At 29.8% G+C, this 19,435-nt stretch overlaps 1 protein-coding gene across 1 annotated transcript in view; it reads right to left on the reverse strand.

Annotated features, from left to right (window-relative positions):
* The window catches only part of LOC107066442 (homeobox protein BarH2), a 34,841-nt gene extending 16,123 nt beyond the window's left edge, over positions 1-18,718 (reverse strand). The window contains exon 1 of the mRNA XM_015321069.2: positions 16,551-18,718. Within this exon, the coding sequence (XP_015176555.1) occupies positions 16,551-17,055 (505 nt within the window). The 5' untranslated portion in view covers positions 17,056-18,718. The remainder of the gene's footprint in view (positions 1-16,550) is intronic.
* Positions 18,719-19,435: the final 717 nt, after the last annotated feature.

The raw sequence follows: 19,435 nt of genomic DNA on the forward strand, positions 1-19,435 counted from the left end.
ACTTTATCTATAGGGTGTTAGTTAAATATTGAATTGGGTTAAATAACAAAGTTTAATTTTCTCTTGCAATTTTTTTTTCCTCAACTCTCCTACGTTCCTCCAATTATTTCAACTTCGATGTTATGCATAAATAATAATGTAGAATATTTAAAAAATAATAAACTATAAAACATATGTATTAACAGAGTCCCAAAAACAAAATGAAGTAATTCAATTTGAAATCGAATGAAGATGATGATGATGATGATGATTGACGTTAAAAAGGTTAGTAGTTTAAAACAAAATAAAGGGTCTTCTTTCTTTCATGGCTCATTTGAGAGCACTCATCTCGATATTTGAGATATCGTATGTTACTCTTTTTAGAAAAGCCTTGGGTAAACTTGAAAGCAACTGGCATGGATGATATCGGTAGGATGAGTGAGAGAACGAACAACCCTCTTCTCTCTCAAGGGATGTTCTTTGGGCTTGTAAAAGTATCTAAAGGCCTGTTGTCGCGAGTTCATCAATTGGAACGGTCGTGGGTGGTCGATAGGGAGTGCTGAATAAGAAGATGCCAATGCTGGATCAGACAGAGACAGAGAAAAATAAGAAAAAGTCTATGGTTTGAGGTTAGAAAGAAATAAAGATAGACTTTATAGACTGGTAAAGGGAAAAGGGGGAGGAAGGGAGGGAGGGAGATTGGGGGGGGGGGTAGAATGACCTCCTGAAACAGGAGAACGGATGAGAGAGTAAGAAAGAAAATAGTCGAAAGCTTGAAGATTGAGTTAACTCGGACGAAAGCGCAGCTCTTAGCTCCCGTTTGATCGGCCAGATTCGCTCGAACGGATCCGTGTCCGCCATATTCCAAAGATGGCCGACGATCCCCTTAGGAAACGTCGGCAAACCCTGGCCTCCTCTTCTTTTTCCTCCTCCACCATCACCTTCTTCTCTTTTTTTTTTTTTTCTTACAACATGAGCGTTCTTGCGCGGGTAATCTCTCCAGGTCGGGTTGTGCCCTTCAAGGTGAAAGGATAGAGAAATGGAAAGAGAAAGAAGAACTCAGTTTATATATATATATATATATGTGTGTATGTGTGTGTTTGGAAGGTGGATCGTATGGTGGAAGGCTAGAAACGGAGGTTGGAAAACTAAATTTACTATGTGATACACTTAGAGCACACGACGGGTGGTGGTGGGTCCCTCTGCACGAGTTTCTCTACTTTTATTTTTACTTTTTCCTCCTCCTCCTCCTCTTACTTCTTCTTCAACTCCTTCTTTTTCTTCTTCTTATTCTTATTCTTCTTCTTCTTCTCGTACGTTTCTTCTTTTTGAGACATTTCCAAGACGTTAGACGAAACTTTTCCACCGACTTTGGAATAACTCCAGAAAACTCACCAACACGAATATCCTTTCTATCTTTTTATCCGTAAAAAAAGGGGGAGTAAGAGATAGAAAGAGTGGGAGAAGAGATACTAAAAAAAAAAAAAAACAAAGAAGATAGGTTAGATAAAGATAGATTGAGATATAGTTTTTTTTTTATCTTAGTTTTTTTTTTTCAATCCTCAAGTAGTCTTCAAAATGTACAGGTGTACTTCTCTTGTACTTACACTTACATCTTATTATAACTATATATATATTTATATATTTTTTCAACTCTTCCCCAATTTTTGGTATTTCAATAATAATATAGAAACTATTTATTAATAATTACTATTATTTAAAAATGAAATAATTATTAATTTATATAATTTTAAAATATTATATTTTATAATATAATATATAATAATATATATAATATTAAATATAAAATATATAATATAAATATATAAAAAAATAAATATAATGATAATATACTATCAAATATTACATTAATTTTAATTATAATACATCAAAAGTTCTAATATTATTTATCAAACAATTCAAATCCTTTTTTTAATTATTATCTATAAAATATTAAGAAAAAAAAAAAAGAAAGATTTACAAACTACAAACACTGACACAAAATTAATTATCACCTCCTTGGTTAATACAAAAAATTCAATAATATTTTTTCTCACATGATAATTTACGTAATTGAGCTTATACGTTCGCATGAAAAAAAAAAAAAATGATAAAAACAAATATAAAACCTGTTAGACGTTTCTAAAAGTTTCATTTATCTACATTTTTGTCAAAGAACGAATGAGAATAAGCGTGTGGGGACGATAACGACGAACGTCGACGACATTAACAACAACCGAGTTGTTACTAATTGCTGAAGCTACTACGTAATTACTCAATAAACATCCTGTTAATATCAACTTTTGTTATCCTACATATATATATATCTATATAAGTACATATAAAAAGATACATACATACATACGTTGCACGTATATATAAAAAAAAAAAAAAAAAAAAAACAACAACAAGAAGAGTCGGTGTAACACACTGGTCTTCTTCCTTCCGACAATTCTCTTCACTCTTCTCCCCTCAACCAACCCGCCCCCCTCTCCACCCTTCTTCACGAAACTACGATTTTCCACGAGCACGGACACACTTCCGCTTGAATCCGTTCTATTCTTCCGTTTGTATTATAAACGAATATTACACGTTTACAATTAACCACGTGAAAGAAGTAAATATAAAAAAATGAAAAAATAATTAAATAAATAAAAAAGAAATTTAAAAAAAAATTATATATATATATATATATATATATATATATATATATATATATATATTTATATATTTTATCAAACATATGATGTGTAGTTGTATGTGAATTTAATTGCATTTAAATTATATTACATTATATTACATTTTAAATTATAATATATTATATTATATTATATTATAAAATTATATTATAAAAATTAGATTATAAAAATAACATATTATAAAATATTATACTATATATATATTATTAATATAGTTGCATAAAAAATATATTATTAAAACAAAAATTATTAATATTATAATACAATATAATAAAATAAATTATATTGCAAAAATAATATTATGAAATAAAAACATGTTATAATATATAATATATTATACAATACACACACACTTATTATACTTAATATTATATCAATTTAAAGGTTCTTCTTGTTTGAACGATGTTTAAACTTTTCTTCTGTAATGTTTTCCAATATCGAGAAGATTTAATACTACTTACGAATCTTTAGTATATATATATATATATTTATATATGTGGGGGTGTTGGGACACCCCCTAACAACCTCGAGGTTGTGTGTAATATGAGGTCGAAGTGGTGAGTTAGCTGGGTGGATCGTAAAAATGGAAATAATAAAACTTTCGCAAAGCGTTGCTTTTGCGCTTTATGGCCGTCGGAGATAGTACTATGCTTGAAAAAGGGTGAAAAGGAAGAGTTGTGGAATGAGTAGAGGGTGGTAAAAGGGAAGGGAGGAAAGAGAGGAAGGGTGTATGGGTAGTAGCGACAACGTTCCCGGTACCCGACGGTAAAAGCAGAGAAAGAGAGAGGACCGGAGAGTCATTCTATTGTGTGCACAATTTTATTTGCTTATCGCTATATTTCGTTACGAGTTATATGCGACAAGGGTAAATTGTGTAGTAGTAGTAGTAGCAATAGTAGTAGTAGTAATAGTTAATATGTGTAATAGTTATAGTTTTTATTAAAAACAATTTATGTCATTTTAATTTTATATTTTTACAAATATACAATTAATATAAATATATATATATATATGGGGTTGTGTCAGGGTGTGTGTTGTATAATATATATTATATATTATATATTTAATTATTATAAATATTTATTAATATAATATTAATATTATTATATATATATATTTTTATTTTTATTATTTTTATTATTATTATTTATATATTATATTTATTATTATTATTATTATTATAAGCTTATTATTATATATATATAATAATATAATATACTATAGCATAATATATATACTATAATATATTTAGTAACATATATATTAACTATAGATTTACAAAACTATTATAAACAAAAAACCATCAAATTAATAATTCTCGTATTGTATTACCCTTGTGTGTGTGTGTAATAGTAATCGTCGTGGTGGTCTTCGCACTTAACTCGGCTACTTCCGTAACTACGTAAGTACGTACGAACGTATTCCACCCCCATTTGCACCCCCTGTAACAGGGGCGGTGGCTGTCAACGCGCGCGCCATACAATCTGACCCCTCTTTCTGTATTGTGTTACACAGCCGCCAACCTTTGGGGGAGAAAACACCGGGGATAATGTTATGGGGTATGAGAGAGGGGGGATGGGTTAACGTTTTATTGCCTGCCCACTCTATTTGCAGACTACCATAGAAAGAGAGAAAGAGAGACAGAAATAAAAGAAAATCTTGAGGTTGGGGATTGAGACTTGCAATGAGAAAGAGAGAGTGGAAACTTCGAAAAACAAACTCTGGGGGGTTGAATGGGGGTTGAATGGGGGTTGAATTCAGTGATCCATACGATAAGTACCTGTATTATTTGTGCCTGTTGGGTTACAAATACTTATAATTTGACGGGACCCTTTTTTTTTTTAAACGATTATCACTATATTATCATTCCTTTTAAATAATATTGCAATTATTGTATTATCGAACAATGTACAAAATATAAATCATATAAATACTAATACATTTCTAGTAGTATTAATAAATATTCAATCATACATCTTACATATTTGGTATAGGCTAACATCTCATCATGTGAATCTTGACACTACTCACTTTCGATCCTCCACAATAATTATTATTATTAATGGGCATTAAAAACTCGAAAGTTCATCGCCACAAATACGCAAATCCTGGCCAGTGTTCTCGTTCCTAAGCTTAAACCCCGTCCATTCGCGGTCTTCGTAGCCCACTTCTTTAAGATCCTCAAATAATATTGTCCTCTCATCGACATCTAGATCTACCCAGTGGTCTTTTCCCGTTCGGTATACCGATCAGTATTTTATACGCCGTTCGATCCACCCCCTATGCGCGCAACGTCACCTGTCCATCTTAATCGGCGTTGATTTTACGACGTTAATGATGTCCGGTTTTGTTATACGGTCGGTGTACTTCTACCTATGGGGTTTTCTCCATTACGTCCGTTTCCTCATCGCGTTTTGCACCGAACATTTTACGAAACAACTTTATTTTCTAAACCCTACATTTCTTTTGGGCCCGTAGCGTAAGTGACACCACGTTTCGCTATCATAAAGGGACTACCGGTAGGATGATTGTCCTGTATATCCTGATTTTCAAACGCCTAGACAGCAACCATGAGCTGAGTCGTTTATTGACATTGAGTTCTTGGTTTAGGATTGATCCTAAATACCTAAAGTTGCTAACCCGATCCCGGACGACCAAAGTTTCATTATTGGGCACATTCTGAATTATATATTTTATGTAGATATCATTGTACTGGTGATAAACGGGAAAATATTAGACGGGTTAGATCAATGTAGTATATATATATATATGTATATATAAGACATAGTGGAATAGTGGAACGATAGTCGAAGTCATTGTCAGTTGTGCATTCCCATTCACCGCCTACATGGAATGCACCCGTGAAATTCGAGAAACGCATGTTCTCTCTCTCTCTCTCTCTTTCTTTCTCTATCTTTCTTTCTTTCTTTCTTGGTGCACTCCGCGAAACCTTAGGCTCGCATAATTCGATCTGACAGTAACTCCTGATTGCATTTTTCCCTATAATGTTTCCGAGACAGGGACAGATCGTTAGACGGTAGGACACTCGACACCCTACGAGTTTTTTTTGTTGTTGTTGATTTTTTCAATGTTCTTAGACACTATGAAATTCTCTAGAAATATTACTAGAATATAGAACGAACAAACTAGTGTTTTCTCATGCAATTTATAATTGTAATATTTTTGGTTATATTATTATTATTATGATTATTTATGAATAGTCTAAAGAATCTTTGTATTTTGTATTTGTTTATTTGATAGTTGAATAAATGGACTAAAAAGGTTTTTGCAGGTTTGCAATAAATATTAACGGGTTTAATTCCTGACTTAAGCAAGGTCCTAGAAATGAGTTATTTACAAATAACAATTTATATTATTATATAAATACTTCAAAGAATATTTGTATTTTGTATTTGTTTTAATATTTTTCTCATAATCAAATAAATAAATTGAAATGGTTTGCATAAATATTAAGAATTTAATTCCTGACTTAATTCATGACCCAGAAATGAGTAGTTATTTGCAAATTACAATCTATGAATAGTCCAAAGAATATTGCTATTTCGTATTTGTTTTAATATTTTTCTAATAATCAAATAAATAAGTTGAAATGGTTTGCATAAATATTAAGAATTTAATTCCTGACTTAATTCATGACCCAGAAATGAGTTATTTGCAAATTACAATCTATGAATAGTCCAAAGAATATTGTTATTTCGTATTTGTTTTAATATTTTTCTAATAATCAAACAATTAAATTAAAAAGGTTTGCAATAATATTAAGGATTTAATTACTGACTTAACTCATGACCCAAAAATGACTTATTTGGTATAATATTCTTCTAATAATCAAACAAATGAACTAAAAACGTTTGCAAACAATATTTAGAATTTAAATCCTGACTTTAACCCATGTCCTAGAAATAATTTATTGGTTTCATTAAATACAATTTATAAATACTTCAAAAAGAATATTTGTATTTTGTATTTAGTATTTATTTATTTGATAATCGAATAAGTGGAATAGAAAGGTTTGCAAAAAATATTATAAAGGTTTTTAATCTGAGAGTGTGACTTAACACCATAAGTGGGTAATAACACCCTCTGACAGAGATATACTTCTTTATATACGTATATACATATATACAAATAATATATGTATGTAAGTGTTAAAACCTTTTTTCCAAGGTTCGTTAAATCAAAACACCGAGAAGGGATGTTTATAAAGAGGGTTATGGTAATCGACTTTTCGTCGCTTAGGTAAAAGACGAAAGGCCTATGGGCTTTGATTCGAGTGTGAGAAAAAAACTTACGCTCACCGCCTGACGCTACTACTACTGGTGCATACACATACACACACACACACATATATATATATATATATATAAACATATATACATAAAAAGAGTGACAATGAGAATGTAAAGGAAAAAGATACAAGAGAAGAATAGAAATAGAAAAGGACAACAAATAAAAACAAAAAAAAACAAAGCAAAAATAAAAAGAGAAATAGAAAGAGGGTTGTTGTTGCTGTTGTTGTTGTTGGCAGAATTTAACACATGACACAATAATACAACAATATAATAATGTTTGAGAAAAAAAAAGAAAGAAGGGTTAAAAAAAAAAAAAAAAAAAGAACATAAATAAAAGAAACGTTACACTACTTCGTGGATAGATTTTTCGCCCACACTAATTGGTAAGTCATCGTAAACGTGTTGAAGAAAGAAACTCAGTCACTGTCACCGACTCGCCTCGTTTCCTTTTCTTTTTTTAATTTTTTTTTCTTTTTTTTCCTTTTTTTTCCTTTTTTTCTACAGAACGAAGGAATTGGATCGTGATTTTGTCAAGTCATCGTTTAACGACTAAAAAAGAAATTTCTTCCTTTTTCTCCTACTACCACCACTTCCACCACCAACCCCTGTCCCTGTTTTTATTTTTTTTAATATTCGGTTTTTAGAAAAATTGATTACTTTCCCAAAAAAACAAAAAACAAAAAAACAAAAAAAAAAGAAAAAAAAATGTATCAATAGTTATATGCAGTATATCACGAAATTATTGCAATTACTATGATTTAATTAATCCTTCATTAATATTCGTAATATTATTAATTATATATTATATAATAATATAATATATATATATATATATATATATATACATATAATTATATAATTATATTATATATCTATATTTATTATATTTATTATAATTATAATTATAATTATGTATTTATTATAATTATATTTATTATAATTATATTATATTATTATATAATAATATAATATATATAATATTGTAATAAAATATTATATAATATATATATACATTATATATTATATTAAATATAATAAAAAAAATATAAAATATAATAAATAAAAAATATAATAAATATATATTTAAATAATAAATATTTTTACAATATTATAAATAATAAATAATTTTATATATATATATATATATATATATATATATATATATATATATATATATATATATATATATAATATTTATATTATAATATTAATTAATTAAAAAATAATATAATCATATTATAATTTTAATATATAAATTAAATAATTAATTAATATATAATTATATTATATTCATATATAATATAATATATAATTCTATATATAATATATAATTAATAAACTAATTATAAAATAAATAATACACAATATATATATATAGTAATAAATTACTAAACAATTTACAAATGTTTGAATGAAACTAAAATAAATAAAAAAAAAAAAAACAAAGTAAAAAAAGGGGTTAATTTTCCTAATCGAAAATTTATTGAAACAGCAAGGGAAAAAATAAAAGTACCAACTCTACCCTTTTACGAGGAATATGCGAATGAAATCGGTTCCTTTTTATTTTAATTTTTTTTTTTTTGTTACCAAACTCGAGAGGAACACAGTGTCACGCGAAACTCGTGTTAGCGGACTTAGCCAGCCAAGTGGCCTCCAAAGTGGTAGTCCTCGTAGTTGTCGTTGTATTTATCGTGCTTGTAGTCATCCTATCGTATTTTTCGTTTTACTTAGTTGGTTGCTTAGTTGGGTTGGTTTTCTTTTGACTAAACACGTGCCGTTTATTTCGTTACGTGTATATACATCGTCAAGTTTAAGAAGAAAGTAAAAGAGTTTATAATATGAATACACAATATATGTATGTATGGATATTTATGTATGTGTGAAGAGAATGTGTATGTGTGTGTGTGTGTATGTAGTTAAGTAGATATACATATACTAATACAAGTTGTATCATTTATATACAGTACAGGTGTGCCACGTCACTCTCAAGATTTCGATTTGCGTGTTAATCGCTTGTGTGCGCGTGCTTTTGCTGTAAATCTCATGGGAAAGAAAGAAAGAGAAAAGAGAGAGAGAGAGAGAAAGTGTACATATATGTGTGTGTGTGTATACATGAAAGAGAGAGAGAGAGAGAAAGAGAGAGAGAAAGAGAGAAAAAGAGAGAAGTTGTTTCGGGTAAACGTGCGAGGCGTCGGAGCGTGCCGTCGACGATTAACTTTAAAACGTCACGTTTTTCTTCATTTATCCACTATATACCTAAATTCAAATCGTATAAGTAATATTTCTTCGAAGATATCAAGCTTTTTAAAAGTCTTCTCACCTCCACATAAAAAAAAATATATATATATATATATATATAAATATGTATTATGTATTTATATATATTAGGCTATTAAGTATGAAATGTTTGATTACTCGGATTATTTTCATCTCGAAATCAGACATTTCATATTTAATGACCTAATAATATATTCTGTGTAATAATTATACTAGGATAATTCCTAAATCTAATTTATTATTTATTAATATAATTATTTATATAAAGAATGAATTTGAATATAATTTATATAATACATTTATATTTGTTTTTTGTATTTTTTTTTATTTTAATTTTTTTTTAATTAAAATTTATATATAATTATTATTTATTATAATTAATTAATAAATTATATTTATTAATTATCCTATTATTTATTATTTATTATATTAATTAAATATATATATATATAACTTATTACGTTTAATATATATATTAATTATTAATTACATAATTATATAAATAAGTTTAAATTATATTTAATAAATTATTATATTTATTAATCTAAAATTTTATATAATAATAATTTGCAATATTATTATATAATAATATTGCATATAATTATTATATATTTAATATAATATAATTATTATATATAATTATTAATACAATTATTATATATAATTATTATATAATTATTATATTGAATATAACTATTATATAATAAATATATAATATAATAATAATATACAATTATTATTATTATAAATACAGTAAAAAATCATATATATTTGTATTTATTCTTATATATAATAATAATATAATATTAATAATTAAAACACTACGTACACACTAATCCATTATCCAATTTTGATCTTTCACATTAACATATTTATATATATATATATATATATTTTTAGGACTAAAATATTATGTATTATTTAAATAAAATTATGAGAAAAAATCGGAAGATTTCGTTCGTGAAAGATATTGGAGGAGTGGGGAGGGGGCTGGGGGGTGGTAGAAACAGATTAATTTATAATCCGGTTTTCGATATCAAACGATTTAGGTTGCAGTTCGAAACAATGCGCATTGTCTACCTTTCTTTTAAAGATTAATCGTTTACGATCTATCGTAAATCACGAAAGGATAAACTATCGATCGAGATTTATAAAAAAAAAAAAAAAATTCACCCTTCTGAAAAAACAAAAACAAAAAAAAATAAAAGAAAACATTTCACGGTTATTCTTATCATCATAAGGATTTTTATCGTATCATTTGAACCAGGGATACCAATAATAGTTTAAGTCGATTTCAACCATTACTACTCTAACTGTTACCTCATGTTTTTTTTGTTTTTTTTTCTCTCTTTGTCAAGTGTGTCGTTAAAGTGAGTTCAAGACTATTGACACTGTTGACATCTGGTTAAGAAGCTTTACCCCATTACGAGAATCTCATTAGTACGAACGTTGAAAAACACCGAGCGTATGAAAGTACTCCGATGACACACAACCCTGATTGTTCTCATACTACTTTATCATAATGTAACACTAACATAAGTAATACATACATACATACATACATACATACATACATACATACACATACAATAATATACCCGGTTATTTTCAATTGGTAATTTTTAAATAAATAATTTATATTATTTAAAAAAAAAAAAAGGTTTATAATTAATTGACAGTATTCCTTGAGTTTTATGGAGTGTACAATAATACGTCTGTGCACATAAATTATTTAAAGTGTACTAGGTCGTATTCTTAAAAAAAAAAAAGACAAAACAATTATAATTAATTAATATTAGTTATATTGTTGATAAATGAAATAATATTTAATGTGAAATAAATCATAAAATCGATATTTTCTTTTTCCTCATCTATTTTTTCCTTTTTTTTTTTTTTTGACTAACAATTAGACAACTGTTATAATTAACGACATGTAAGGTAAGTTATATCGGTTTATCGTATCGCACTTCTAATCATTACTCATTTAAAATTTAAAAATAAAAGAAGTTATGACGATGATGTTGATGATGATGATGATGATAATTAATGGTCAACAGATTTTTCCCGAATTACATAAAAATGTATAAATAACGATTTCTATACTTAAATGGGGAGTCAAGAAAGAAAAATATTCCTAAACACTTTTTTTATTTTTTTTCCTTCAGTTAAAAATAATTATTTATTTATCATACGTGTTAGTAACATTATTATAAAGAATATATTTCAAAAAGAAAAAAAAGTATCATATGTCGATGTTTTATTTTATTCTAATACGCGTATCGCAATGATAGTTTTTATTTTTTTTTATGGTTTATTTTTTTATTTTTAATTGACGTAGTATTGTACACACATATATTAGGTCATTAAATATGAAATGTATATTTTTAAGGTGAAAATAATCCGAGTATTCAGGACATTTCATAGTTATAACCTAATATAATAAATATTGTGTAATAATAAATTATATATATATATATATATATATATATATATATATATATATATATAATAATAAAAAATATGTAATAAATATATATAAATATAATATTTTTTTATTGTATATTTATAATATAATTTATAAATTTTATAACATATAATATATTAAATTATATTTAAATTAAATTAAATATTATATTATATTATAATTATTACATTTATTATATATATAATAAATAAATAATAAATAATAAATTTATGTTAATATTAAAAGATCTATCAAAAATTTACTAATCGTTTTTTTTATTTCAAATAATTTTTCAAAACTAACAAAATATATTATTACAATAATTATAATAAATAAAAATCTAATAATAATATACAATATTATACTACACAATATTTTTTTTTAATTAAATAATAACTACAATTAATATTAATTTTATTCTTTGGTTACTTTTTCAATATTCCAAGGTATTAAACAGAAATAATATATATAGATATATATATATATATATATCTACATTTCAACGATAAATAGCGTGCAAAAGAGTGGGGTAAGGGGGGAGGCGGCTGAATAAGGTGAAGATGAAAGGTAGGGGGCAAGCAAAACCTTTATTCGTGCAAATATCGTTTTTCAAGCGCGTGTAGCAGTCGTTTGTAATCCGCTTATGAAGCCAACATTCGGCCCTTTCGCTGAGGGTGTGGTAGGGGTGAAAGGGAAAGGGAGGAGGAACAGGGACACATTGTCGTCAACCCAATGTGTCTCTCTTCTTCTTTTCTATCATTCTTTCTTTCTTCACTTAACGTTTAGCAAAAGAGCAAGAAAACGGCTGAAGAGAAGGGTGGTGGGGAGCGGGGTGATTCAAATTTTTCGCGCGAGACTAATCCGAAAACCGGAAATGATTGGCAACCGTTTAGAAACTCTCAGTAAGGATTAGGAATATATATTCTATGAGAAGAAGAAGAGTGTTAACCCGAGACTAAAAAGAAACGTCGGTTCCTCTCTCACACACCTTCCTTCCTTCCTTCCTTCCTTCCTTCTTTTCTACCTACTTTGCTACTAAACCATTTGGCCCTTTTTACTTTTCCATTTGTATATGTGTGTGTATGTGTTTATGTGTTTGTGTGTATGTTATACTGTAGAATCGTGGCACCCTCTAACTTAGAACTCTTGACAAACGAGAAACCGGCTGTCAAGTTGTTGACGAGACAATCTGCTGCTACTCTCGATTAATTCACGTGACCTACCAGACGTTCAAATAGATATATTGTAATATTGTATAATTGTAATTTATATAAATATAATTTAATATATTAATTATTATAAAACATAGGAGACGTTAAAATATATATATATATATATTTTTTTCTTAGGTTTCCCTTTTAGTCGTCTCTTACGACAAGCAGGGATTACTGAGGGGGTATTCTTCCCCGCCACCCCCACGGGAAATATATATATTTATAATTTATATAAATATGATTTAAATATAATTTAATATATTAAATATCATAAAATTAAATATTATAAATATTTAATATATATAATATATAATATATAATATATAATTTATATAAATAATATATAATTTATATAAATATAATTTAAATATATTATATATATATGCAATATTACAATATTAATTACAATATTAAATTATAATATTTATAATAACAATATTAAATTATATTTATATAAATTATACTTATATGTATATATATATATATATATATATATATATATATATATATATATATATATATATATATATATACAATAAAAAGAAAAATAGAAAGAAATGATAAAAAAAAAAAAAAAAAAAAAAAATAAAAATAAAGAAATAATAAGCGTGCAAGTTGAAAAAAGAAAAAAAAAGGAAAATAATTAAAGTGCAAGTGAAAGAAGAAGAAAAAAAAAGAAAGAGAAGAAATAAAAATGCATTTCAATCGTGTATCGATCTGAAAAAATCGTTGACGATGACTCTCCAGAGCGTGTCCGTCGGCAATTACTATTCAACGTTATACTACTCCTAATTGCCCTTCATTAATTCTTTATCCAGACAGCGTGAGGGAGTTAGACACCGTATACACACGTCGACGATTAGCCGCGTGAGGTTAACCGCGGACTGATAACGCTGTACCCGTGTATCATTAGAGACACATAACAACCCACCATAAGTATATATATATATATATATGTACATGTATGTATGTTTGTATATATATATATATGTATATGTATGTATGATACAATTGCTATACGTCACGTTTCTAGTTGTTCTATCATTCTTTCTTTTATATCTTTATTTCTTTATTTGACTTCTTATTTTACTCTTACGTACTATTTTTTTTTTTTTTTTTTTTTATTCAATGATCGGTTTATTTAATGTGAATTGGAAAAGTGAGTGAAACATAAGTCGAATTAAATTCAAACAAATTTGTTGAAATTGAAACACTCAAACAATCCCATGTCCTACAACAACGAATGAAGAAACTTCTGAGGTTCAATTCTACTCAATATTTTCTTATTTTAGTTATATTTATTAATATTAATAATTATTATTGTTATTATTGTTTGACCAATTAGGAATTGACAAGTAAGATAACCGGATGATTTAAATCAAAGATAAAAAAAAATAAAAATAAAGAAATTTCAATTAATTTCTCTAATACTAAACTTCAATTAATTTCTAATATAACATATTTTATTATTAAAATAAATTAAATTTAATAACCTAACCTATATTAAATTCAATACTATATTATATTAGTTGTCCTTCTCAAATAAAACTATTCTTTTATTTTTTAAATAATAAAATAATAAAGGTAATCAAATTCAATATATTTCCAATAACATTTTCTTATTAAAATTTTAAGGTAAATCAAAAAAAAATTAACTTAAATACTGCATTAGTTGTCCTTCAAATAAAACTGTACTTTTTTTTTTTTTTTTTTTTAATAAAATTAAATAAAAAGGAAGAAATAATAATCGATAGATATCGTCTAGAATCAAACAGGATAATGGTTTATAACGGAACACAATTTTCATCCCCCTATATTATACAGTAGATTATTAAAAATTTGACGCTTAGTGAAGTGTTACCTACTACACGTAAAGGTTTTTTTTTCATGTGACCACAAGCTACAGGCGCCGATAGTTAGAAGTAGAAGTAGAAGCCCCGACGACGACGAACTTCTTATCGCAAATTGCTTTCCTGGTGTCAACTCGACAAGGACACAGATTATTGATTACCGTGACGTGACTTTCGAAATTTTCGAACGCCAACACACACACACACACACACATAACTGGTCATTGATCTTATCCTGCCGTCCAACTCGATATACTCGAAACAGGTATATAAATAAACTCGTATCTCTGTTAGTATGACGGACGGGATATCAGAAAGAGAAACAGAGAAAACACCATACTCTTAACCCATCTTTCTTAACGTGTGAATCGTGTGAATTGGCATTAGGAACTGGAAAGTTCATCGCCACAAATACACAAATCTCGGCCAGTGTTCTCGCCCCTGAGCTTGACCCCGTCCATTCGCGGTCTTCGTAGTCCACTTCTTTAAGATCCTCAAATAATATTGTCCTCCCATCGACGTTTCAGCCCACCCAGTGGTCTTTTCCCGTTCGGTATACCGATCAGTATTTTATACGCCGTTCGATTCACCCCCATGCACGCCACGTCACCTGCCCATCTATAATCGGCGTTGATTTTACGACGTTAATGATGTCCGGTTTTGTTGTACGGTCGGTGTACTTCTACTTATGGGGTTTTTTCTATTACGCCCGTTTCCTCATCGCGTTTTACACCGAACATTTTACGAAACCACTTTATTTTCTAAACCTTCAATTTCTTTTGATCCCGTAACGTAAGTGACATCACGTTTCGCTATCATAAAGGACCTATCGGTAGGATGATTGTCCTATATATCTCGATTTTCAAGCACCTAGACAGCAACCGTGAGCTGAGTAATCGTTCAAACATTAATGATGGTAATTAACACACACAATTAATTGTGAGTCCCATTTATTAGCACGTAATTTAACCCAAAATAATTTCGTAATCCCAATATTGTGTTGTGCAAGAAGAGGTTTGACAAAATGTAGAAATCGTAGAAAATAAAATAAATAAATAATATAACACAGGAGACCACTGGAGACCACACCACACTGGACCAGACCAGTTGGTAGTTGGCGCCGGAGGGGTCCTTTTAAACATGGTCCTTTCAAGCTGAGAAAAGATTTAGGATAAAGACCAATACTAGCGCGACAATACTACTAACAGCAGCAGCAGGCAGCAGGCCAGCAGCAGGTAGAAGAGATGAGATGAATGAAACAAATGAGGGTAAGATAATTAAAGCTCTCGAAACGCCGAGCTCCAATTTGGGACCATTAGAATCTCTAAACGTTGTCGGTCAATCGAGGTCCCCTACTCATCGGTGGGGGAAGGAAGGAAGGCCTTTATCTCGGGAAATATCTCTGATTGTTAAAAGAGGCGAGAAAGGAACCTTTTCTTTTAAATCTTTCTCTTTCTTTCGAAGAAGTTGGATAGCGACGGGGTCTCGGACTGGTACATCCGGTTTTGTTAGGACCCCCATAAATGTCCTTGGCACCTTCGTTAAAGCTTATTCGAATGATATGATCAGGACGATACAAATAAGTCAAACTAATTTATATCTTGCTGTTTGATTTTGTTCAACATCGTCAGAACTATTCTCGTATTTTTTCCTATTCTATGCAATACTAGTCTTAAATAAATTCTTTCTCGAAATGTTGATGAATAAAAAAACAAATAAATGATCAATAACAATAAAAAGATTGTTTTCTTTACCGTTGGAAGTGACGGAAGCACCGTCGTGATGACTGGCGTCGCTATCTTCGTCAAGATTGCTATTGCTCAAGGAAGATTTGGATTGATGTCGAACGCTTAGATCCCTAGGTGTGGAAGGTGGACTTCCAGGTGGTTCTTGGGCTGGCAGAACCGACGGGTGTACTTTGCTCGAAGCACTTGCAAGAATATCGGTGATCATGAACCTCGATCTTTGGGGCATAGTCGTAGGTGCACTACCACCTCGTGGTAAACTGTTATTGTGATTGTTATTGTTGTTATTGTTATTGTTATTATTATTATTATTATGACTCTTGTTTCTAGTAGCATCTAAACCATTGGAAAGTAATTCCATGGCTACTCCTCCATTTCTATCGACAATATTGTCCAAATTGTGTGCATCAAGGCCTGATGACATTCTGCTTAAATTAAGTCCGTTCCCGGCGACGGCAACGCCGACGCCACTGAGAGCCGCCACGTGGTGGTTCTGATGATGGTGGACCGTCATTACGGTTGACGTCGGTGGTTCCTTCGGGCTAAGGGCACCAACGGGTGCCTCTGTCGCCACGCCAGGACTCGTCCTGTACCTGGGAGAAAGAATCTTGCCGGATGATCCAAATGTTTCTTTTGCCACGAACAAATCACTACCCACCTAATCTTTCCTTTTCCTTTTGATTTTTCTACAACTATTTCGTTTCCTGGTTTTCTGTTTTTTTCTTTTTTTGGATCGTTAGATCTATTAGCAAAAGTGGGTTTTTTAGAGTCTATTTTGAAGAAACCTTTTATATTGTCTTGTTTGTTTAAATCACCGTTCACTGTATCCAATGTCTTGTTGATCGCGTAATTCCATCAATCTTAAATTCATCCATCGGGATCTCAACGATCTCGAGGAACATTACAAAATAATTCGATTCACCTATCAAATATTTTGATAACAGAACAAAGTGTCAAGAAATTTTATCTTTATCGATTCTAATTGAATGACACAATGATGACATCAAAAATGTTATTTCTATTTCAAACAAATCCCCAATTTATCAACCGATAATCGATGTTTAATCGATCAGATTGACATGATAAGTCAATAAGTCATAAAGTTAGGTATCGAATGACTTTTCGTTTTTTTTTTCTTTTTTCGTTACACCTTGCTTGCACTTCCTTCCTTCCTTTCTTACTTCCTCCCTCTCGTCAACACGTTTGCTCCACCTCCGCCGTTCGTTCGCTTGACCACCACCACCTTAACGTCTCGGACGCAATTAAGGGGCCGCTCAGCTCCGGCTCCTTGCTTAATTGCTAATTGCCCACTTAACATAATTGCCAAGCAGAATTGCGCGCCTGCCGGCCATTTCCGCTTTCCTTTTCCTTCTCTCCTTTTCCTTTACCCAAGCCAATTATTAATTATGATTTTATTTCTTGTTTTTTTCTTTCCTTTTTTTTTTTTTTTTACGTAAGGAACGAACCTTTTGATAAGACTTCAGATTCTACACCTTTCTAATTTTCTTCTTTCTCTTCACTTATTTAACAGTTCAATGTTTAATTAATTCTCATGAGTTTTGCACATAGTTTGAATATTCAAGTTTCAAGTATCACTCTCTCTCTCTCTCTCTCTCTCTTGTTTCAACACTGTTTTTGGTTACACTGATGATCAAGTTCCAATCTTCGAATTTATCAACACTTTTTGTTATCATACAAAAATTCTATTCAAATCCTCTTATTCGTCATTCGAAAATCTCATTAATCCCAAAAAATTAGAAACCAAGAAAACACATAAACACCGGTCATCGAACTATCACGATTTATCATACGTCCATTTTAATTAAACGATGTCCTCTTCCTTATTTATTCACAAATATATTCACGATAATATTATTGGTCCTGTCTTATACCAAAATCTCACGTTAAAATCACTATACTAATACATTATAAATCATAATTTTTTTCATAAATTTAAAAAACAAATGATGTCACGATTTTCAATTACGATCAAGTCAAACAATAATTTTTATCAATAATAAGGAAAAGGGATTAGGTATAATAATAATATTAATAATAATAATAATAATAATAATAATAATAATAATAATAATAATAATAATAATAATATTAATAATATAACAACGAACTATATAATGTGTCGAAAAATCACGAGGCGTACACGGAATGTGCATCGAGTTGCCTCGACTGGTCTGTCTGGACTGAATGTCTCTTCCAGGCGCCTCCACTGAATCCTGGGCGGCCATATCGAGTCTACGCCACGCCCTAATTTAACCCCACCACTAATTCCTATCGACCAATCCAGTAACGTTAAGTTAAGTAGTCAGCCAATCGTTTGACAAGCAACCACGGCGCCTCTGCTACGTGCCGCGGATACGCCCAGGTAATTTGAAATGTGTTTCAGCGGTAATTCGATATAAAATTGTAGTTAATATCTTTCATTATAGTCAACTTGAGGTGAAGGGGGGGAGAGGGACTAGCGAGAGGAGTAGGGAGGGGACTAGTGGGAAAGGTAGGGGGGGGGGTAGCAGAAGCAGCAGGGAATGGAATGGAATGAAATGGGCAAGGGGAAGGGGGAATTTGGTATCGAAGAGGCAGCTCTCGGTGAGTCGCTTTCTCTCTCTCTTTCTTTCTCTCTCTCTCTCTCTCTCTCTTATCGTGAGTCCGGAGAACGAAAGGAATTAGAGTAGGAGGGGGGTTGGAGGCGGGGAGGTTTGCTAGGACCACTGGATAAAGGGGGTGGTGGTGGGAGTTACTCGACACGAGTTTCTCCCACTTCTTCGGCAGCTTCTCTCTTCGAGATGGGCTAACACACACATAGAGAGAGAGAGGGAGAGAGTAGTCCGAACAAGAGATAGAAAGAGAGTTAGAGAGAGTGAGATGCTTGGAGACCA

Source organism: Polistes dominula, unplaced genomic scaffold (genome assembly GCF_049000335.1).
Source record: "Polistes dominula isolate Pdom_NZ unplaced genomic scaffold, Pdom_raw_medaka contig_29, whole genome shotgun sequence".
In the NCBI taxonomy this organism is placed as follows: Eukaryota; Metazoa; Arthropoda; class Insecta; order Hymenoptera; family Vespidae; genus Polistes; species Polistes dominula.